This window comes from Ambystoma mexicanum, chromosome 5q (genome assembly GCF_040938575.1).
Source record: "Ambystoma mexicanum isolate Mex_15411 chromosome 5q, UKY_AmexF1_1, whole genome shotgun sequence".
NCBI lineage: Eukaryota > Metazoa > Chordata > Amphibia > Caudata > Ambystomatidae > Ambystoma > Ambystoma mexicanum.
The window spans coordinates 106,813,617-106,838,391 of record NC_090933.1 but is presented as its reverse complement, the minus strand read 5'-3'; the positions used below and the strand labels follow the sequence as shown (position 1 = coordinate 106,838,391).

Sequence of the window (24,775 nt, the reverse complement as noted above, 5' to 3'; positions counted from 1 at the left end):
TCCTTTCTGTCCTTCACTGTCACACCCCTTAACTGCCTTTTCCTTAACGCCATTTTACTGTGTTAACACCTAACACCCAGTTTCCTCCCACAGGTCATCTTCTTGAGTCATTTCCATTCTTGACCCTTCTTTTGATCCTATCTCCATCTGTCCTCTACTTATATATGTACCACACCCATCCTGCCAGCACTTCCACATCAGAGCTTGTAAAATCTACTAGCCCACTTGTATTGTTGAGGAGATTTTATTAAGGGTGAGTACCATTTACATGATACACATCCTTTCTAGTGAGTATGGGGACATCTGAAACATGTATTTGACATTTACTGCAAACAAATTCTGTTTGCAGTAAATAGCAAATGAAGGTTTCACTGCGTATGACTGGCAGTATTGCACCAAGTATGAAGTGTGCTTATGGTGACATGCACCATTTTACAGAAAGCTCTGATAAATAGTTTGTCACCCATCACCTTGGGGCAAGTGCATTTCTCCTAGGTCGAGTATGGAAACTAAGAAACTCACCCTGCACGTCTAGTGGGATTTTTAAAAATGTGCAAGGCCTGCACATTTCCAAAGGGCTCCTTTCACTGTTTTGTTCCCTTCACACTAGTTAGCTTGTCTCTTATTTCTCTGATGCATTCAACTTTCTCCACCCTACCTTTCAATGCTTCAGACACCAGCACATTTACACTATCCTCTCTATCCTATATCCTATCTTTGTACCCACTTGACAGATTTTGGGAATCCTGCTTCCCAAACCTGGCCCTCTCCAGCTAATGGCTGTCTCTGGTCCTCTTGGGAAGCTGCTGAGTCATGTCTTTCACTCTTTGACTTTCCTCTCCCCATTCTGGTTTCCACTGTGTTACCTTTACAGACACTGTCCTCTTGTCTGTCGCAGAACACACAACCATGGCACCTGACTGCACACGCTCCTCCGCTCTCCCATGGCTGTACCTTTCCTCTGCATTTGACATGCGGGCCACCCTATATTTCCTGGCACAGTGTTGTAGGTAAATGTATCTGAAGGCTGACATGTTGGTGACGTCAGAGTAGCTTGGGTCACAGAGAAATGTATTGTGTGTCACATTTGAATGTTTGGGGCGATCTGAATGAGTGTTCTAGTGAGAGGCAGTCACATCTGGGGCTGGCTAAGGTGTAGGTGGCCAGTGCTCTGTTTACCAATGTTATCCTGCTACCCTCTCTGGAAGTGTGGTTATACCCTTATGTGCATACCGTGTGTATCGGGTGCATGGATATCAAACCTTCTTACCTGAACGCACGGATGTAGCATCTTCTGTGATCTCAGGAAGCTGTGCTAAGGTGGATCGTAGGTACAGATCAATACTTAGGCCGGTAGGTGAGTTCACATATCTTTATTCTTGGTACAACGTAGGTCAAGGACAAGGGCACTGGCACATCCCATCCGGCAAGCAACAATCTTCAACTGCCTCCTATGGAACCCCCAGTATGTCACACACCACTACACTCCAACATTGCCCTCACAACATTCTGAGAACACACGAGACCACCAAGGATGCCCGAGGCAGCTGTTTAATCTCTGTGATTTTGCTTGCACGAGCACCACTGGGTTGCTAAGCAGAACATGTATTCTAATGAAGCGTACGATATGCACACGGTAACGGCAAAACATACTTAAAAGCAAATTCCACTAACCCAAGCATTGCTTGGTCTGTTTTCTGCATACCTCACTCGGTCTTTCTGAGACTACACTCGGAGGCATGCATATTGTGTGCAGTCATTCAAGCCAATTCGGTGCCCTGGCCAGCATTAGGAAAGGCGTCAACAATCTAAGATGGCGACGGTGCCTAATTAGAGCCGCGGGCGTGTGCCCAAGTAACCCGCTCATCTTTCCAAACCTGCAGAGGCAGCTCTAAGGAAAGCGAGCCGGAGCTGTCTTTGTACATTCACTGGGCACACACACACGCACACATCTTGTTTACTGTGACAGCGGCAACCACATTTTCCCCGAGATGCGGCCCAGATTTCAGGGAACAGATGTCCACCTTACAAAGCCACCAGCACAATTGCAACAAATTGGCAAGAAGAAGCCTACAATATGCTGGCGGGTGGGGGCTGGTGGGGGGGCAGCAAGGGAAGCAGATGCGGTGTGTGGGAAGCGTGGTGATCGAGAGGGGGGTATTTGCTAGTTGTATTCGTGGAAGATTTCTGATTGGCGTATTTCCTAGCCCTCCCGCTGCCGGATCGCGGGCCTGTGCTCCGTGGTGAACATGTCTACCTATCAGATGGCTAGAGTGGATTAGCAGGTGTTGGAAATAGAGACAACACATACGCAGAGGAGCCATTTGGAATGGTAGAAGAGGTGTCCACCTGTGGCGGCCATGCAGAGCGGGTGCCGATGTGTGTTGAGTGCGCATAATGGCAGATACTGGACCGCTGGCAGATCTGGTGTTGATGGGCCGGAAGATTCTAGAGCCCTGGTTGGTGTAGTAGACAGTCACGTGGGTCTGGTGCAGAGGGCCGGAAGAATCTAGAACCCTGATTGGTGCAGTAGACAGTCACACAGATCTGATGCTGATGGGCCGAAAGATTCTTAAACCCTGATTGGTGCAGTAGGCAGTCACGCGGGCCTGTTGTGATGGGCGAGAAGGCTGCATGACATTGAATTCCAGATCCCTGATTGGTGTGGCAGACAGCCATGCATATATGATGCGGATGCGCCTGCTGATTGCATTACCTTAGCTTCTACAACTCTGACTGGCACAGCAGTTGCGACAGACAGTCATGCAGATCTGGTGCAGATGGGCCGGAAGATTCTAGAACCCTGATTGGTGCAGTAGACAGGCACGTGGCCCTGTTGTGATGAGTCAGAAGGCTGAATGACGTTGAATTGCAGAACTCTGATTGGCACAGCAGACAGTCACTCCAACCAGTCATGCAGATCTGGAAGCAAGGTATTTGCATAGTGCATTATGTTGGATTGGAGAACCCTGATTGGTACAGCAGATAGACATCCATATATGATGGTGATGCGCCTGAGTGCATTACATTAGCTTCTAGAACTCTGATTGGCACAGCAGACAGTCATGCCAGACAGTCATGCAGATCGGTTAGCGAGGTATCTGCATAGTGCATTATGTTGGATTGGAGAACCCTGATTGGTACAGCAGATAGACATGCATATATCATGCTGATGCGCCTGCTGTGCGCATTACCATAGCTTCTAGAACTCTGATTGGCACAGCAGACAGTCACGTCAGACAGTCATGCGGATCTGGTACAGTTGGGCCGCAAGAGCGCACAAAGTAAGATTCGGGGACCTTGATTGGCACATTAGACAGTCACATGGGTGTGGTGTGATGGGTCAGAACACCGCATGGCGCTGGATTCCAGAACTCTGATTGGTGTGGCAGATAGTCATGCAGATCTGGAAGTGAGATGCCTGCTTAGTGCATTAAGTTGGATTCGAGAACCCTGATTGGTACAGCAGACAGTCATGCAGATATGATGCACAGGTGCCAGAGGAGTGCTCGATGTTGGGTTCTCTAACAATTATTAGCAGAATGGCCGTTATGATCTTACGCATGTGCTGTGCATCTGGCATAAGGTGGGCCGGCCATGCACATCCTACACTGATGTGTTGGTGGGGCGCGGAGATGACACAGTTCAGGGGATGGTGGGTCACACGAGTGCTCGGTGCTAGATTCTGGAACTTTGATTGACGGAGAAAGAGGCCAATCATTTTCTGCTCCGGAAAAATGTATTTTCCCTGCCACTTCCCGGTTTTCCCTGGGGTCCGTTTCCATGAATCCCCCTCCTTGAATGTGTAAAGAAGACAATGCAAACTTCATTGCCTCCTTGTGTGAGAACTGAAACAATAACCTCTTCTCGTTGGGAAATCGCACACATAACGGGGCCTGATTAAACAGCAAGGCGTTCAATGCACCGGGAAATGGCGGGAGATCTTGCCTTCCCCTGATATTAGAGGGGAGGGCGCGCCACAGTCAAGCACCGCACTGCACACAGTTGAGCAATGCAAACTCTATGATTGTCCCTCATGCCACACCTAGTGTAGAATAGGATGAACTTTCGCAAAAGCTGTCAGTGACAGCGCATGGATGCAGGGCACTAAACTGGAAGTGACGATACCGGAAGTGAAAATGTCTGAATATGAAATATGCACATTTCATGGGTAATCGAAGAAACCCATCGAAGAAAGTCCGCAGGACAAAAGAGCGCCTTACAGAAAATTGATCATAAACATCCGAAAAATAACCCGAGACACACTCGTTGCCAGCAAAATATAAAATGTGGCCAACTTTTACCTAGTAATCTGTTTCAAAATATTCCCGGCACAGCAAAATGGCAACATGAGAGAGGTTCTGCTGAGTTTGCCCCCACTTTCAAATGGTCCAGCCGGTAAGTGTCTGGCCTGCAAACCTGAGGACCTGAGTTTGCATTCCGGCTCTGACACATTTACCGAACACTACTGGGCCTCCTTACACGTTGGGCGGTGTGGATTAAAAGTGGCGGTGTCACCATATACCGCTGCATTACCGCACCGCCCAACTATGAGTTGGGTGGGAAGTTGGAGGATGCACCTATAGCTATGGGTTGGAAGTAAATCTGCCAACTTTCCGCCCGATTTCGGCAGAATTACCGCTGGCGGAAATACCGCTGTGGTACTTCTGCTGAAATGCCCCATGGACTCCAATTAAATGGGGATAGCACTGCCACTGTCACTTGTAATACAGTGGTAGTACCGCTAAACCAGGGGGCAGTGACAATAATTCTGTTTGGTGGAATCTCGGCAGATTTACAGAGGTACCACCAAACGTGTAAACTATTCTATTAAAGACAGAAAATGATGTTTCTTTGACTGGTGAACTGCCATTTAGGTCCTCTCCCGTTCTGTGAGGCCAGAATTCAAGTTCTTAAGAGCAAAATGGTGATCACTGATCCCCATGAGGGTCACACCATATGATGTCACCAACTTCTGCCTTCTTATTGGCCATGCATAGGGATTTACCTTGCATTAAGACAAATTAAAAACAATTTTACCTGAGGTTGTTTTCACAATATGGGTCAATTTATCAAGCAATGCGCAACTCATCGAAACGGGGGAGATTATCTGCCCGCCAGGTGTCGCTTTGTAAATTGCTCTGCCTCTCCGTTTGTCTATATCCTGAGCTTTGCGGAGCAGGTTTTCTCTCCACAGTGGAGCGTCCAGACCTCCTGAGCTCTTTATCCCTTAATGACAAGTCTATCCTTCCTGAGATGGCCGCCGCACCGGCCCTGCCCAGTCAAGGTCCTGGGGAACCGACGCCGAGAGGGCAAGGGGGGCGCGCCTCCCCCCGGGATGACGATAACGAGGGGGAAGAGTGAGGCAGAAGCGGAGAAGATGGTGACCTGGAGGCGGAACGCAAACATTCTGGGGTTTTGCTTCATGCTACTAATCCCCTCTCCTCATGAAGCCACTCGTCGACGCGTGTCTGTCCTTGGGCTGCTCCCGGTGACTCGCTTCATGGGGCGCAGCAATCTGACAGCAGGCGTGCTACCCGCGATTCATCTAGCCCTGGACCATGTGACCAACCATCCCGCCATTATTAAGGACTATGCCCTGCAATTAGCACTCACAGATACCCAGGTAAGTAGACCAGCTGTCTTCCTCCTGTGTGCCGAATGATATATACCTGCATTATAATATGGTATGATATTATATGATATTTTATTTATATCGCGCTCATACACAGGTGTTTCGGAGCGCGTAGTAGTGGATGCCATTTCTGGGCAGTACACACAGTGTCTCATTTAATGCTTAACCACATAAGTACTCTTGATGTCAGGGGTCAAGCCCTAAGCAAAATAAATGGGCGGGGGGGCTTATTAACATACCAATTGAATGTTAGCGCCTCAATGCCTCCGGGTTGTATGTGCACTTTACAAATGAAATAAATAATTCGGTGTCACCAGAAATTAGCATATCAAGGTGCCCTCTGAAAAAAATGGGGGGACTTCTGCCAAAAGAGGGGTGACTCCGTCCACCTGTGTGTACCCTCGACTTGAGTCCTTAGTGTATATTTTGTCCTAATTTCCATATGAAATCATTGAAGGCCCGCACACTCTCATACTTGAGTGTTAAAATAAGAGCGGAAGCAAGCCAGGGAGTTACAAATGTACATTATCACCCATTATAGTAATGGAATGTTGGTGAGACAATGTAACCAATGGGTCATCAGAGGGTCTTGACCAGTGTACATAGCCTGATGCTCCTTTCCTAACATTCCGCCTCCGTGTTTCCTTTTCAGCATTGCACCAGTAAAATGATTGCTGAAAGGGTTTGGGCACCCGTTTGGGCACCCGCCCCAGCTGTTTCTAACCTGCCTTAACTGTTTTTATGATTTCGACCTATTATAACGTCATTACAGACCTGCCAGAGAGGGCTGTAACAGATTATATTGTCCCTTACCCTAGTTATGCACCCTCAGCTTTGCCTCAGGCACCCTCAGCTTTGCCTCAGGTCCATATCTGGGGTGTGGGCCAGTAAGACCAGTTACAGCCCTCTCCCTCGGGCTTTACTGCCTTAATCACAGAAGTATACGCCTCAGAAGTTCGGCACTAGGCAATCATTCCTGGTTTGTCTAGTCAGACCGTCAAGACTGGCCAACGCTGCAGGGCTGTCTCAGGCGGGGGCAGGTAAATGGTGTTCCATGGCAGCAGGGTCAGGAGAGGGGCAGCAGCCCTCCCCCAGGATCAGCTACCCTCGCTGCTCCGCAGATAAGGATGCCAGCGCGATCTGGCACTTCAAAGGGCTAGGAAGGGTGAGGTAATAAAAATACCTCACCCTTCAGCGGGAATATATGGGTGCATGCACCCAGGAGAGCTAGGACACCCAGGCAGGGAGAGTACAAAGGAGTGCCTTCCCCCCGGTGGGGCGGGGGGCGCAATCAGTCAGCTTGCACGGCTGGCCAGGGAAGGCTGGTGCACAGCCCCCACACATACTACAAAGCCCCAGGGGCTTTGTAGTATAAGGAGCTGTTTTCAGCGCCAAAAAAACATAATCTGTTTGTGGACCCTGCATGGGGAACCAAACACTTAAGGGGAGTTCGCTGTGCACTCAGCGTCTTCCTGCTCTTTTTCCTTTTCCACAAAAACCCTCCCACCCTAGAAAAAGGGGAGAAGAACAACGGAAGGAAATTCAGGACACTGAACGGTGGCCACAACAAGTCGTGGGACAAGAAATGTGGCACGGGCCAGAGGGACCCGGTGCCCAAAAGTACTATATTACGATATGTGATTATTGTGTATGTTTTCCATAATCATATCTGTATCAATAAAAACCTACGGCCTTTTATTGCCAACACTTGACCAAATTGTTGTGGTGTAATATGTCAGGGGGGGTATGGGGCAAAGGCTGTAAGCCATGACGCACACGCCCCACAACACCAAAGTAAGTCTTGCTGCATATGGGTTCAACAGTCCACACCAGCAGCAAAGGGGATGCATCTCAGGCAGTCCATAAAGTTTCTCGGCAGATGGATCAGTTCTAGAAGTTTCTCCGTCCTTCGCCAGCAAACATGGACACCTCCGAAAGATTGATGCATTCTGGTTGGTGCTGTGTGCTGCTTTGTTCGAGATGAGTGCCTGCAAATGTTGCCATGCTCCTTTAATTATTGCTTTTGCAACAGCGCTTTGCCTCTTTTACTTTCTATTAGGGGTGTGTTCACTAAACGGTAAGCATTGTTGGTGTGATATTAGTGAGGGATGTGTGTTTAGCCAAAGGCCTCCAAACTGTAAGAGAATAGCATTTACTGGTTTATATCACCAAGCATCTATCTGAAGCAAAATAGCCAGTCAGATAGCACAGCAAGTACAGCGCTCGCTTTGATATCCACACATGAGCCAGTCAGCGCAGGTTCGAATCCTGGCTGGGGCAAACTCAGCATTTTATCCTTCCGAGGTCGATAAATGAGCACCACACACTGTGGGTAATAACAAGCAGCGCTCAGATGCCTCAGGCTTCGTAGCGCTATTTAAATGCAAAATTAAATTAATGATATAACCATCACATCAATAAGGTGGTGTTTAGTGGACTATGTGGGCTTGCAGATTGTATGTCGAGACAGTTTTTATAATTCTTTTCTAACAGCATTTAATGAAGCACCGCTTTTTCCTGAACTCGAGATTAAACCACTTGCTTCTGCCAATGGCAAGAAAAAACATGGCTGTAATGATTGAGCCCACTAACAAGGCATCACCCGAAAGGCCTGTCATTTCCAGAAGCCTGGAATAGGCCTAGTAGCTTTGGGTACAGCTTTGATGTCATTTCATCAAGGCACTCATTAAGAGTATTGTGGTGTGCTAAGAAAGTGGTGGTAACAGGATTACTGTCACTTTTACTGCACCGCCAAGTTTAAAGTTTCGTTGCTAATCTCTTGCACACCGTTTGGTTTTGTGTGGAGGAAATTTCCTCAAGACAAAAACAGTACCGCTTGCAATATTACTGCTTGGAGACTGCCCTTGGGTGGTAGTGGTGCACAGTATACATCAACATAACATAACATGCAGTAATATCCAATCCGCAATGGAGTGCTAGGGGATTGCAAAATGGGGAATAACGGAAGGAACCGTGGGACTGAATCATTCAGAACCTTCTCGTTACCACATGCTTACCGCTGTCAGTAATGGTCATTCTGTTTGATGGTATTACCAAAACTAATACCACAAAACTGTAAGTCAGGATCCCTGTGTACTTACTGTATATCTGTTTTGAAAATGCGGTGCGCTACACTGACTGATTAAATGTGTTTTCTTTTTGCCTGTAATACATACCATAAGTCTTTCTTTCCTTTTTACTATTGAGGGTTGTTTTGTGTCAGAATCAGGCTACTACTTTGGTGGGCCTCCTCAAAGCCTTCATTCTCACTTGTGTGCTTTCCACCCAACAAGCACAAATGCTTTACACCCAACAAGCGCAACAACACAAGCTATATACAAAATTACTTCAGTCAATGCAAAACAGGCCATAGCAAGACCAAATATTGATCAGATCTGTGCCAATAGAATGCAGCCGAGTCCCACAAAAAATTCAGTCCAGCTACGCACATAATCAGTCACCTTGACTCACCTACTCTCCTCGCAGTATGTCACAGCACCCATCCGCTAGCCAGATCCCATGGGTCACTAGCAAGGATTTAGCCACCCCCTACCTACCTTCTGGCTAAAATGCACACATGCATTCTAGAATACGCTTTCAAATCTCATTTCCCAGACCCTGGTCCTCCAAGGTCGTTCACCCCACAGTGCTTTCATGCCATACCAATGGCAGTAGGAGCTATACAAATGCCTTATGACATAATGGGCCTCATTACGACCCAGGCGGTAAGTTACCGCCTGGGCCGTGACTTTACCACCATGGCGTAAACTATGTTTACGCCATGGTGGTTGGCGGACTTACCGCCCCATTCCGAGTTTGGCGGGGCGGTAAGTCCCCAATCCCCATTTACCCTTCCCCATTCCCATTTTTGCCCCATAGGGCATAATGGGAGTGGGGAAGGCGTTAATTACGCCACCGTAAATTACGGTGGCGTAATTAACTCCATGGTCCCTTAGCGCCATGGATTTTAACACCTGCTAAAAGCAGGTGTTAAGTCCGCCATGGCGCTAAGGGACCTCGTACTCAGGCGGTAAGGGTCGGCGCTGTTTACGCCGCCGTAAACCCCTTACCGCCTGAGTCGTAATGAGGCCCAATGTAACATAACATAGCATTACCGTTTATGGGAATCCATATGGGAAATGGCTCAGTGTTATTTCCTTATTTAGATTTGAATTGCACCACTCGCTAACAAATTGTGGAGCTGGGGCAGGGGGCACTACGTTTGATGGAGCATCACTGGGTAGGTGAGGCGAAGTACATGAGAGAGCTAGTCAAGGCAGGAGCAGAGGTGCTCTCAACACATTCACCCTTTGGTGACATCAAATCTACTGAGAGGGGCAAATAACCGTGAAAAAGTAGCAATGGACAGGAATTCGCTCTTAGGTGGAGGATGTGGCGGTGGTGCTCTCGATTAGTGATCGTTGTGTTTACTTTTCTGTGTTTTGATGGCCTAACTGAACGATCTCAGATGGAGGAGGTGGCGGTGGTGCTCTCGATTAGTGATCGCTGTGTTTACTTTTCTGTGTTTTGATGGCCTAACTGAACCTGAAGAAGCTTTGTTGGTTCCATGTGAATATGTTGCCTGAAAAATGCAGCCAGGGAGGCACATTTCTTTTCCCGAAACCTAAAATACTGTCCCCAAATATTCTAGGAGGGGTGTAATTTACGATTAAAAATTGCCATCGTAGAATGTTTGGGGAAAGTGTTTGATTTTACTGAGAGTGGATATTTGGGTAAATGTGGCCCCCCTGGCAGCATTTTCCTTGACGAGATGTTCACTGGTACGGCTTTGGTGATCTCTCAGGTCTACTGATAGTTCGTTCCAAATGGCAAGGCCTTCGGTTAAAAGCACTCTCCTGTCACTGTTTTTCTTTCTTTTACGGAAGGGTGGCTGTTGAAGACTTTAATATTTTGACTGACAGCACCCTAGGGAGTTCAGTGGGCTGGGAGGAAACCAGGTTTTTCCACACTGGTCCAATGCACCCACATGTTATGATGTTTGTATTCGCGTTGTGGCAAAACAAGACCAATTTTCTAGGGTGTACTTAATCTTCCTAAAGCGACTCAAAGGGTTAATGGTCTTGTTGGTTGGCAGTCTGGTATAAGTTTGATCTGCCATGAGACGCTCCATGCAAAGCCTTTACATTTAGTTGCTATTAACCCTTTGAGTGCCCCTTGAGAAGCTATCTATAAATCTGAGAAAGTGGTCCAGCTTTGCCCTGAGGAGGTGCATGTGGAGTTCTGGTGGAGATGACACACATTTGTGTTGCCATATTGACTACCTGTTCAGCTGGGCGTTTGGTCAGTGCCAAGATAACTTTTCACGGTGATAGCCTGCGTGTTGCGGGTAGGGCTCCAGATAAGATTTTGAGGTGGGAGTATTTTACTCCCTATTTTTTATACTTTTCTCCTTTGCAAGAGAGTGAAATGTATGTGACATCCAGCCAACGTGTGCAAAAACTGTATTGTATGGAAATCATTACTATGGGGCAGCTTTCTGCATTGTCACAGAATACACCTTTCATTATTTCTACAAGGTCTGGCCTTCTGATCTCTCCTGTATATATCTGAATGTTGATATCCAAAAAAACCTAGCCAATTACATACTAAAGCAAACATGAATTGTATTGTGTGTTTAAGGATCGATAGCAGAATTGTCTTTTGATGGTGAATGAAAGTCCTAATTTCCTGGAGCTATTACTACCTAATGGTATGCCATTGTTATGATACAACAGTGCAGAGAGGCAAGGACCCCATGCTGAATTCTGTATCTAATCTAATGGTCAAATGGTTATTTATATAGGGCTTTTGGCAAAACGTAGTACATAGAACATATTTATCACAATTATCACCAAACCAAATTCGGCACTCCTTTATCGACCTCGAAAGGATAAAAGGCTGAGTTGGCCTTGCAGGGATTCAAACCTGCAACCTACAGATCACACACAGATTGCAGCAACAAGTGCTCAAATGGCTGAGCTTTCTTATTGGCTAACATCTTTCAGAGGTCAGTAAACTGAGTATCGACTAAGGTATAATAATCACAGTACCTAGGTGTTGGACAAACCATTTATGAAGTGCTACATAAAGTTAAATACCTATCTGGATTATAACAGGGACACGTTTTGCTGAGTTTCTATTTCAATTACCAATGTAACTTTCATTTGTTTTTTTTAACAGCACTTGCACTTCCTGGAAAGTCAGGTTTGGGATGTTTTAATTGTAGTTTTGAAGATTTGAGACGCTAGAACACCTGTGATTGGTGTAATGACAATCACTCACCCTTGAGCAAAGACTCTGTTGCCACTGACCATGTATAGTGATGTACCCCATTGACTGAAAGGTTGAATTAGACTGTGCATAGTCCTCATTTTACACACTGCTTTTATAATTAGAGTGTAATTAAAATTATAAGTGTACAAATGATGTGCCTCCACATGATTACGCACACAGCATCTGAACTTGGAAAAATACAATTGTGTAATACTGGTTTGCTTTCACTGGAAAAAAAGCATAATTTGTCACAAAATATTAATTCTCAACTGCACCTTAGTTTTCCATTTTATTAATTATACAATCCTAAAATGCTAGGAAAATAAATATGCACAGTGCTTCTGTTTGCTCCATGAGCATCAACACAGCAGAAGTTGAATAGAAAGATCCCATTCCTTTTATCAGTGTGCAGTTTATTTTTTTTGAAAGGCTTCAGAGAAATACATTCTGTTTTAGAGGTGGCTTGCAATTACATCCATGCAGATAAAAATCAAAAGAGGCCTTCTAGTTTCTGTCAAGTAACCTGACCCTTTGCACTGCCCTGCTCTAAACCTATGTGTAAATGTACAGAGGAAAATAATAAAGCTGTCGTATTTACAATATTTTCATGTGTAAAAAGGCCTAGTATGCACCTTATCTGGAGGCCTGGTTGCGGGTATCAATACCATACCAACACCGTACTGTATGAGTTCTAAATTGAGTGTGTGGGTGCAATCTGTGTTCCCCCTAAGGAATGGCAGCCATGACATGTTTTTGGGTGGCAGTAGTATGTGCTCCCACTGAGAAGATTTCCTTGAAGGTTAAGAAAGGGCTAAAAGGGGTTGCCAGACCATGTCAATTTTTTGCTCTAAAAGTGGCCATTAAACAAACATTTAGAATGTAGGTTTTCATTGTGGCCACTCTACATGAAAAGAGAAGTGGAAGATGCAAAGAATAGGAAACGTGGCTGCTGGGTCGGTTATCACAAAGTTGTGGGGCTGCGCGGGTATTTGATTAGCTAGTGTACGGGCCTTTATAGTGCATGACACAATTTACCATGTGACCTGTTACCCTTCAACAAGAAAGGGATCATCTTGGCACGGATTAAGGCCTGGGCATTGGTGCTGGATCACTATTATAGCAAAGCCTGGCTTACACAGCTGCTGCTTTGGAACAGGTTTACAGCAGATATGGTTCCGGGTTCCTGTTCTAAGTTGCTCAAGTGAGAATGGTGTCTATGTTAGAGAATCACGGAAGTAGATCGTAGAGGAACATGAAAAGTGTGGATCAATTGATTGTGATGTCTGTTGTATCTGGGGCCAGGGATGACTTTTTCCTTCCAAATTGGAAGCCATTTTGGATAGGTGTACATGGTGTGTTTGCTGCCCTGTGTCTCATTGCAGTTTCTGCTATTAGAAAGAACATTTAAATTGGTAGGCAGACATGCTAATGCCTTTGGAGGCCCACCTGATTTCAGTCTCGCCTTAAACTTGCACACCTGGTGCCATTTCTCACTTTACTCTATTTTCTGGTGAGACAAATATTTTGTGCAGCTCACACCTCTGTGGCAGACCTCTGCTTGCCTCCAGGGCCTCTGTATCAAACTACTGCCCGGCCCCTGCCTCCAGTCATCCGGCTTCACCACTGCCCTAAAGCACATACCTCTCAACTCACACGCTTTTGGCGGGTGGCACCCACCACTTAGGCAGCTCTCTCACCCGCCAAGCTCCCTACACGCAAATACTACATCAGGTGTTTTCTCCCGCCTAAGGGCCATGAAAGGTTGAGAGCTATGCAAAGCATCTATTCCGCAACGTGGGTAACGCCTTCACAACGCATTGTAAACCAGCTCACTGTGCAATATCAGTGCGGTACCTGCTGATTGGATGCTGGTCGGTCAATATCTAACAACCAGATTCGCACCCAAAGAGCCAGTGTCCATACTGCTGCATTGTCCACGTCACTCAGATCATTTTACTTTACACTCTGCTATCAGAATAAAACAAACTCCAACACCACAGGATTTTTTACTTGTCAAGATGATGAACGATTTGAGTAATTTCAGCATTGATTTTGAAGGCACAGTCTTTGCTCAGAGCAATGAGAGCAGCTTCAGACAGGCAGCTTTAAAATGGCGCTATTACTCGCTGCAGTGGAAGCTTCTGGACGCGGCACACTGAAAACAGAACGCATTCATAAAGCTTTAACAAATGCATTACAGATCTGTTATCTATTTCAGAAAACTACAACTATGGACTTGAGTAAAACATCATGGAAATGGATCTTTTCCAATACAACTGAAGTTCTTAATTAGGGTGAATAGTAGTAGGAAATATTCCATTAACTTCTGGGAAATAGTTATTAATTAGGGCTGTAGTTTATTTAGATGACATTTGTTTATTAGGACCAAAAGGAAAATGGTTCCGTTTTTGAGACCCCTGCCCCCACTTACGTCATATCCTTTTTGGGAAAGACTGGCATTAAAACATGGATGAACTGATTACCCAATCACAGGGGATGCAGTGTGTACGGATTTCACTCTCTTGACTTTCTTTAATTACTATCAACATATTTGAAGCAAGTGCTAAGAACATCTTGTCTAAGCACTTCTTCAATTTGTTGGGAAATAGTAAATGTTAAGAAATATTTGAACACAGTAAGGGGCTAGAACTGCCACAGGATGGCAGCCATCTTTAAATGCTGCTCCAGCTTTCATTGCAAGTTACTTATCTAAATATCATTATCATCACTTTATTGTGGTAAAAAGAAACCATTAAAGTACAGTTATAAAGTACATTTCATAACGAATAGTTGTAAAAATAAAAAAGGTTTTATCACCATAGAAGAACAATAAAACATATGGAAGCCCTCAGGGATCTTAGGAAGAGGCTTATGTGGCGTTTATGCACTTATCCAATGATATTTCCTTTAACTCAAAGATCAGGTGTCAAGTAGGTTTGTAGAGATGTGTGGAGCTAAGCAGCAGAAAAGATGGGCAATGTTAAAAGCCCTCACTTCGCACTGGACTTTTAAGTTGGGCCCAGGGCCGTTAGGAAGCCAATTTCATCTTTAAATGGCGTCATTCACTGTGTATAGAAATTGATTCAATGAATTGAGAGAGCCTGAGATCTTGCAGGCACAGTCAAATAATCTACATTGACGGAATTCTGCAGCTCTCAGGATTTGGAATGTCGATCGGGCTTGGGTCGGTTCAGCGTTTGAGCAAGGTCGTGAAGAAGATGCTGCTGGTTCGAGGTGCGGTGAGAGACGTGGCGATTCGAAAGCTTCCTCAGGGGCCAGCTTCTTGTTCGAGTCAGGGCATTCGACACACTCAGACGGCGTGGTACAGTGGCAAACTAGTTCAAGGAGCAGTAACTGTGGTTCAACGAGGTTCAAAACAGTGCCAAAGAAAGCACTGTATTGTCCTTTGGTTCGAATGCACTCGAACACGATTGACGAGGGTTCGATGGTGGTTTGACCTGGAAGAATGCAGGAAACCAGCTGGTTTGCTTCTTCCGTTGCTTTGAGACTCAAACCCAGGGGCTGTGGGACAAGATGAGTTATATTCGTGTTCTCCCAGCCTGGGTGACAAACTGGTTCAAGGATCTGCAATCACAGTTTGCTGGAGGTTCAAAGAAGTGCCAAAGGAAGTACTGTAGTTTGCTTTGGTTCAAATGCACTCAGACATAACTGACAATGGTTCAATGGTGGATTGACATGAAAGAATGGAGGAAACCAGCTGGTTTGCTTCTTCAGTTAATATGAGACTCAAACCCAGGGGCTCAAGTCCAAGATGGGTTCTTGTTCTTGCTTTCCCAACCTGTGAACGGCTGGCTAACACCTGCAGGGGTCTTTCGCCTCCAGTTGGTTTGTGGGGAGGGACGCAGGTCTTGGTCTAGCAGCAGTTCTCCCCCAATGTACCCTGGGGATTGCTCTTTCACCTCACTGGCAGAGGACTCTGGAAAGATCAACTCTTCCACAAGAGGACCAAATGAATTCTTCCTGAAGTCTTGAAGGTCTAAAAATGAATCCAAGAAAGAGGGGGGATAGCCTTCCCTATAAAGGCAACAGACCACAAGAAAATGGTTAAAAACAAGCCTGCGTTAAGGGAAGAAATCCTTTTTTATATAACAAGTGGCGTGTACGTTGTTGCATCATACACAAGTGCTTTGCTGTGTAGGAAGCATGGGAGAGAGGAAGGAAAGAAAAACCCACAGAAAATCAAGATGGAAGAACCCTTTCTCCTTTGTACTCTGCCTGTCTGCCCAACCATGCCCCTTCTCTAGCCCTGCACTTCAAAGACCATTTGCCCTATTGCAAGGCCTTTGTTATGGAATTGTCTCTTTGAAGCCAGTCTCTCAGGGCATCTCCAGCTGGGAGATCCCACGTCTGGCAAGGGAAGAGTGACCTTTCCTCCCAGAAAGTCAACAAAGGCGGGCCGCCATCCCTTTGTTCCATTCACTGGAATGCAGACAGGCAGGTGCACAGAATCCACATTGCCTCTCATAGCTAGTCAGACCTCACATGGTTGATAGTGGTATATTAATAGCAGATGTGTTTTACAATGATTATGTAACCCATCAGCGACCATACCAAACCTTGGTATGGCTTATATTTCATGATTATCCTGCCACTAGGTTGAAACTGTATAATAATTATGTGGTTTTAGAACAGAGGTGTGTATTTAAATGCAGCCTCTGAACTGCAGTATCTTTGCTGTCGCAGCAGCTGTGAAAGAGGGCAACTGTGACCTCTGAACCGGTGCAGTGCCACCGGATAGCAGGCGCTGCAGATCAGGAGACGGATGCAGCGGGGCACAGGTGTACACTATGCGTTTGGCATGGAGATTTGATGAAAGGAGATCACGAGAGCCACCTCCTTTCTGAAATAGAATTACGCTCATCATTTTATACTGAATACAAATCAAAAATAGTCAGGGTTTCTACACCATTGCCAGATAGCAATTCCTCACAAGATTAATACCATTTCAAGGTTCCAGAGTCGCCTTCATCAGATGGCGGTCACATGATAAATGAGCAACGAAGAAAATCCCTGTAACCTCCACTGGCTACAGGAATACGTAGGCAGGGAATCCTGTCCTGCATCACCCTTTTATCTAAAGGGTGATCAAATTGGGAAGAAACAGGCACACATTCAACCTTTGGAAAACAGTCTTATCGTCACGGCAGGAACATTACATTTTAAGCAGGGCCACGTTTTGCTTTGCATGTAATGTGTAATATATCCACACACTTAAGTACAGCGAGTTTGGACTGCGTATGAAAAAAAAACGGTGATGCTTTTGCAGCCGAAGTCCAAAACGGGCGATTCAAAAGCACACAGATTGCGTGAAAAGGATATGCTTTGTCACACCTTTCCTGTGCATCCTAAAGATTTTCACATGTACAGTGGGCTTTCATTTTTGAAGTTTCAACCAGCCTCTGTTTTTTCCAACTTCAAAGAGTATTAGCATCTGTCTGGCAGCCACTTTCATACAATTGCCTGCAGTGATTGCACTGCCCAGCTGGACTAAGAATGGCACCCTGTACCATGTGTTTAGATCAAAACATTGCCAGCCATTAGTGCATGTTTTTGTAGCCTTTGTGCTGTGCTAGGGTTGTACAGTAGGTCAACCAAAGAGGCCTAGGCATATGGTGGAATCACCACAGAACTATTCCAGAAGCTTCCAAGGTGCCATGTCCAAATGTATCCTAGTTGTGCTTTGTGTTTGTCAGTGCCTTATTGACTTGCATACAAAGTAACACACACAAAAATACATTTAATTAAAACCCACTGCAAAATGTCAGACTGCCATAGGTGCCTCCACAATCAAAAAAGGAATTAATAACACATTACTCAGCCTTCACATTCCACTTCAATTTTCTGTCCATAAATATAATTTAAAAAGAAGGGAAATACAGTCATAGTAAAAATGTAGATTTTTTAATGTAATATTTCCGTACCAGCCAATACGGACCATATATATTAGAAGCCTTAACATGTTTTAAAAAGCAATTTAATTTTTCTGGCTTCCATCGTGAATTTTACAGTGGCCGACACGCGTCAACGCTCAAAGAAATACTTGCCATGTACCTCACTTAGACTAAATACTGTTTTTGAGGTACTCTGATAGAAGAGGACAATAAAAAGAACAAGCAGTAGATCATCAACCATTGGCCTATTGACCTAAAACACACACTAGGTTTTGGACCTGATCCAATCTCATTGTCAACATTATGCAACCGAACCACACAGGCCAGACTACACATCTCTAACAGATGCATCTCACAATGGACTTTGACCATCCACATACCTTGAGATTTGGTTAGTTGGATAGAATCCCCCAAGCCCTTGTTGCGATTATCGTGCCGATAGCTTCTGTTGGGGAGGAGGTTCACTTCCTTTACGTAGCCAACTGGCCCAACTAGACCAAAGACATGACATTCTGCCCTGGACCCTGCATCAGTAATTGAGACTGCCAGACCAGAAACCATCTTCCAACAACACCTTCCTTAGGGCAAGATCCCAATAAGAAGCACCCAGCTAGTCACCAGCTTGCCTGTGAGCGCAGCGAGCCGCCATCTTGCCAAGGCCTGTGACTTTCTTCCAGCACCAGCCCTTCTAATGGGTCAGTGCCGCATCTCACGGAAGCCACAAATTGGGCACCCAAACAGTGACCTGGATACCCCCACCCTGGCTAAGTATGGCTGAATGGATAACATTCATATTTGCCAGTAAACCGAAGAAAACCACTCATAACCTGCTTTGGTTTGCTCACTGGAGTCCTAATCTGTGCCTGCCGGAAGAGCACAAGAGTAATGATCACAGTCAGGTGTTTTTTTGCTTTGTTCATTGCTAGTGCATGCACTCACATTACCCAAGAAAGAGGCAAGTTTTTAGCTTTTTAAAATATCAACACCTTTGTCTTGTTGATGATACTGCTCGTGAGGAGTTTGTCACACCAGAACTTCCAACAGCTTTTGATCCTCCATTTCAGAGCTATCCGGGTTTCATCCATGAGGGCAACGTCATTAGCAAACATCAGCACCACCGCTGCGCACCAAACCAAACCATGTGGAAAAGAAGTGCACAAAATCTGATTGTTGCCGAGAGACAGGGCCGTTTTAAGCACTTTTGGGGCCCGGGGCATGGACACCTTTGGGGCCCCCCCTCCACCGGACCAAAGGAATTAAGGGATATAGAATATGGGGTTGCGCAACCCCCCACCCCCTTGTCACGATGACAACCCACAGTTTGATATGTTGCTTGCAGAGATTAAAAAAAGGATGACAAACACCATTTCAGTCTGCTTCATTCTTGTTGTATTCTGAATGATAAACAAGTAGCATTTCAAGGTCAACATTTGCAGTCTACGACAAGGGTGCTTGTGTTCTAGCAGAGGTACAGGAAACATTTCACTAAATAGAAGCCACAAGGAAGGTATTTCCGACAAAGTTTAATTGCAGGACACAGATCGTATGAAAAAGATGCACATACACCAGAACAGACAAACAACACTATTAGCTGACTCACAGATGCAAAAGGGCTCAAGCATGGAAACCTACACAAACCGAACTGTCTAGGAAAATATGCAAATCACATGACCAAACACAAACCTTTCCATAGAAGACAGCACAGTACTGTCAGCGATAAAACATGTGTCCAGGATCACTGTATCATCTTCTGGCAACGCCAGGATCCATGCAGGAATGTTTTGGTTCCACAGTCTGGAATTTGGATACATAATCACCTCCGTGGACTAACTCTTTGTCTTTGGAGGTGCCTGCCTAGCTTTTGCAACTCCCCATCTCAACGAACCATTTTCTAGACCTTCGCCATACTTATGCTATGGTACTTTCTATAGCAACCGCTATCTGGTGCAGGCACATTGGTGATGATAACACTGGTGTTCTAAAAATCAAAGTACATATACATTCAGGCTTATCGACTGCATACATTGCAAAGGCTGAGTCAGCTTTGCTGGAATTTGGTACTGTATTCTTGCATATGAACGCAAATCTCTGCAATGAGTGCTTAACACATTGAGCTATTCTCTGAACCATCGCGACACTCAAATTCATCAATATCCTTTTCAACTTTGGCTATTGCACATGATCAATATAATCCCAACAGAAAGGTGCGCATGCTACAGGTGTTGTGCCGCACAAACTATTTATACAACAGTGAACATAGTAAGCATTACAGGATGAAAAGATCAGAGCAAAATGTACATGCCAACAACAGCAGGCAATATGTTTAGAGCCTCAGCAGCACACCATAAAGAATCCTGAGATGTGATATTTAATTTTGATGAATAATGGGAACTGAATTCTTTTAATCAGGCTGCATTTAGGGGGCCCCCTCCAAGGTGGGGCCCCGGGGCAAGTGCCCCTTTTGCCCTCCCATAAAGACGTCTCTGCTGGGAGACCACATCAAAAGACATGGCAACACGATGGAGCCATAGCACAGCACTGACAAAAGGCGTTGACCGCCATTTTCTCTGACGTAACGCGGTGTCCACGCAGCCTGCATTAGTCGGCTTTGGCGGTCCAGTACGGTCAATCGGAATAAGGGCTATTTCATGTTATTTACATTAGATTTGCATAGGACATTACTGCCATTTGCATGACCTTGCGTGTGATGAAGGAACAGAGCGCTATAGGAGTAGTGACTCTACTTATTTATGCCCATAATGCGCAAACAATAAGCTGTAGAAATTCACGGCACATTTATTATTCGTTGCTTTGAAATGCCAGGTGAACAGGATGGAGGCAAAGATGCAACGAAAGCCCTGAAATGCAAAAATACCAATTGTTTTGGTCAGTCTTTCCTGCATTGATTCGCCCATTCATTTCACAACACCAGCTTCTTGCCATATGGACGATCATGGACTATTTGGTGTGTGAAATTGCAATGAGTATTTTTATGCAAAACTGCTGACATTTAATTTTAACTATGTCTGTTAAAATGGTTCATACCTATCGTTTTCTGGAGTTTTGCTCCTGATCTACTAGTCCTAGAAAAATGTATTTGAGGAAACTCTGGTCTACCCGATTTTCCACCTATGCGGACAGGCTGACCTTTCCAAGAGTTTCTTCGGGGTTCGGACGGGATGGTACTGCTGAGATCCGCCTCTCGCGATGTCTAAGGCATACACTGTTGGCGTTCTAGATCATTCTTGCAGGCAGAGGCTTGTGGTTTCTCTCAGATTGTCTCGTCCAAGCAGTCAGGGGATGGTTTTCTCTTTGAGCTACATTGGAGCCATTGAAGAAGAGTGAAAAGCAAGAAAGGACAGGCATTTTGTGAACATCTCAGAGTTGGGTCAATTTAGGAGATTCTGCTCTGTGGCCATTGTTTTGTGACTCCTAGGTAGGAGAGAATCCCTGTGACCACCAGGCAGGGCAGCATGCTCGTGGTATTTATTTCAGTAGCTGGGTCGGAGAAAATTCCAGAATTGATTGGAGGCAAGAGATTACATTCAGTGGCTATGGTTGAGCGCATCTCTTTGCACCAAGACAAATGCGACCAAGTGGATCCAGAATTAAGTCTTTAAATCCACATTTAAAGGAACTGTCATAAGAATCCTGGTGGACAGCAACAGTAACCTGGGGGAGATTGTGTAATGTTTTTATTATTTGAAGGGTGGGAATGGAGAAAGGACTTCAGAAAGGGTTTTGCACAGGTTTTTCTGAGGTGACGGCTGCGGTCTTGTAGAGGCAAGGGAAAGGCTTCACAAATGTTTCACAAACGATGTCACAAAGGCCGTTTCGATGTGTGAGTGAGGGAAAGGGTGTTTCATACGTTTCCTTAAGGGTGCCAAAAAAGTTTTCTCAAAGTGGCAGTGAACATTTAAGGGACTTCACCAAAATAGCACGATGAAAAATAATATGTCACAAGCTGCAGAAAGACAGAAACAAATTCTCTCAAATGTCTGAAACACATGTACTCCTGCTCCGTCCTAGTGTTGATGAGCCCTTTTCCTGCCTCTAACACACAAGACAACCCGCAGAGAGGCAGCATGTGGGCCGGGTCTGTTGTAGGGTCGTCGACCATCCCTAGGGAATCATGTGCTCTGAATGGACCAGAGATTCGGCCCTTCCCATTAGCCTTCATACTTACACCTGCCCAGCGAAAAGTCACGTGAGTTCATGCACAAGTCCAAACCAAGAGCAAATCTCACAGGAACTCTCACGTCACCAGAACCCCGGATATAGACCTTCCTCAGGCTCTCAAGTTAAGCCAGGCTTGGATTCCTCCTGGCTATAGTGGTGGAACCAGCAGAGGGCTTGACAAGATGACAAGGAAGATGCACATGAGTGCTGGCGCCATCTAATGCATCTACAATTGATGCGAAGCGGGATTCTAAGCATTTATCGCAATGTGTACTCTTAGTGCCGAATCACTGACGGCCAATTATTTTATTTTTCAGAAGGTGTGGTAAATATCATTATGGATTAAGCGAAATATTAGTTCTGGGTGAACTCATTGAAAGGTCATACATTTGGGAGGCTGGAAAATGCCACTCAGCCATACAGATGAGCACTCTAGCCTGCTTTCCCACTTAGAGGGATTGAAATGTAAAGCTGAGACATTTAAATTGGCCACCATATTGTACTTGTCAAACACTAATTACAGCTTTCTAAAGCACCCATATTACCTTCCCCATTATTAGAACATCTGCCTCGCTGGAAACACAAACTGCAAAGGTCTCTTTCCCCTGAAGCCCGCCACATTAATCCTGACACCAAAAGGACCTTGACTAGGACAGTAATGTGCTATGCTGGCGGCACACAACGTACTGCACGCGCAGGGGCTGGAATTCTGGTATTGCGTTTACAATCCTACTTCCGTGGCTCGGATGTCACTTCCTGTTTAATGTTGGAGGTCACGTGTTAGCAGACATTTTACAAAGCTACGTGATCAGTCGATACAATACAAAATAATGGCGAATCCCTGCCAACAAACCTTTCTTGTAAAATAAAAACGTGAAACAGGGGGACATAGGGTGCACAGGACGGAGCTGTAAATGGGGGAAGAAAAAGACGAAAAGCCTTCAAAAAAGGAGAGTAGTTTAAAGAAAGGTAAAAGAGAAGGAATTGGGAAGATATATTGTTAAAGCAACCCAGGGGAAAATGTCAAACATTTTCAGATTTGTATATTTATTTATTTTGCATTTGTTAGAGCGCACAAATCCCTCGGGTATCTAGGCACTAGTTACGTTAAGGTAAAAAGAGAAGAAGGGAGGGGGTGTGGGGAGATGCAGGTGTGATATGGTATGATAGGTTTTTTATAACGCACTTAGTACTCAGAGGTTTCTAAGCCTGGACCCGAGGATCGAATCTGTGTTGCTCCATGTCGTTTTGCTTCCAAGGCGAGCACATCGCCCCTGAGCTATTCTCCTGAGACGTGGAATGGAAGAGTCTTAAGAGGAGCAAGGTTAATTGAATAGCCAAGTCTTTAAGTTTTAAGATAGTAGAGGTTGATAAATAAGCCCACTTTCTGGAAACATATTTTTCTTCCTTCCTTCGAGAAAGCACTGCCCTTTGGGTTTTTCTTTTACCAATCATTTCATTCTGCACCATCTGATGGAGAAGCCTGTGGGACTTTGAAAGCTAATTCCATCTCTGCATAGTAACGAAAGGCATCACAACCTGCGTCTTCTGTGATTTAGAAACTGACCTAACACAACACATTACTTTCTTTGCACTGGCAATTTTTCACAAGATACATTCGTCATTATGTCATGCGCCTATCAGCCCTTGTAAGGCGGTCGGTCAATCGACGGAGAGATGTGCTCGAGCAGAAATGGAGACGTGCATTTTGGTTCACGTTTCTAGGGCATGCGCAGCGTCTACCATTTTTGTATTCCTTTTTATTCTACCCTTCCAGCGTTCACCATAGAAACCACACTTTCCCTATCTGCTTTTTAATGACCTTCAGCTCAGGCCAATATCATCCCAAAAAAGGCAAGGATGTTGGTCGCGCTCGGGACATTCAATGCTTCTAATTCAGCATTGCAACAGCCCCAACCTGCGAACTCAGGAGGACCAATGTTAGCCGCTGATGACTAAGATACCGTCATCAGGTGGGGCACTGTTTCGACTGGTTCCTGCAGAAAGGTCATGCTTGCAATGGATGAATTGAAGAGGATAATAGTGATGGCGACCATTCGCATCAGCAGAAAATACAGCCACACTTACCTACCCTCCAAAATGTCCGCAGTTATATCACAAACTGCTCCTTCCTCGCTTTCCTCCACCAATTTTTGGTACCATCATTCATACAGTATATTGACATCAATAATTATGCTGCCCAATATATTGACGGGAAAAGCAGCTAACGTAGATTCCGTCTTAGATTCTTGGATTCCAACTCAGATCCCAGCTGCCTTTGCGAAACTCACCGCAGCTCTTTTCTTCTCTTGGAATCACTTAAACAGGATCTATGTGATTTATTCGAAAATATTTTACCTAATGGAGATTTAACCGAATTTATTTCACCGAAAAACGAAATTAACTTTTTACCTTTTCTACGTTTTAGTATATTGAGGGGGGGGACCCCATCTAGCCCCCCTCACCCCTCCCTACCCTAACCTATACCCTTACCCAACACCGCCTATTATGCACTATACATATACCACTTTACCAACCATGTTCAGTGAAATCAATTCGGACAAATCTCCTTAGGTAAAATTGTATTCAGTGAAATGTAGGTATACGACTTAAACGCCCTTCCGATGGAATTAAGCCCTCCAAAACCCAGTATTTGTATGCAGTTTAGCTGAGAATCAGTAGTGGCCCATACAGTGCAAATACAATATTCTTTAAATCAGATATATCCAGATCCCATTTTTCCAGCAGAAAAGTGGTTCTCCAACACCTCTGTCAG

The 24,775-nt window shown here is 45.2% G+C and overlaps 1 protein-coding gene across 2 annotated transcripts in view; it reads left to right on the top strand.

Annotated features, from left to right (window-relative positions):
* GABBR2 (gamma-aminobutyric acid type B receptor subunit 2) overlaps window positions 1-24,775 on the top strand; it is a 2,296,575-nt gene that overhangs the window by 62,462 nt on the left and 2,209,338 nt on the right. The window contains exon 1 of one of the 2 annotated variants that reach the window (XM_069620608.1): window positions 5,285-5,626. The exons of the other annotated variant lie outside the window; for it this stretch is intronic. Coding sequence (XP_069476709.1) covers window positions 5,339-5,626 — 288 coding nt within the window. The 5' untranslated portion in view covers window positions 5,285-5,338. Of the gene's footprint in view, window positions 1-5,284; window positions 5,627-24,775 lie in introns of those variants that run through there. 2 annotated transcript variants of the gene reach the window in all.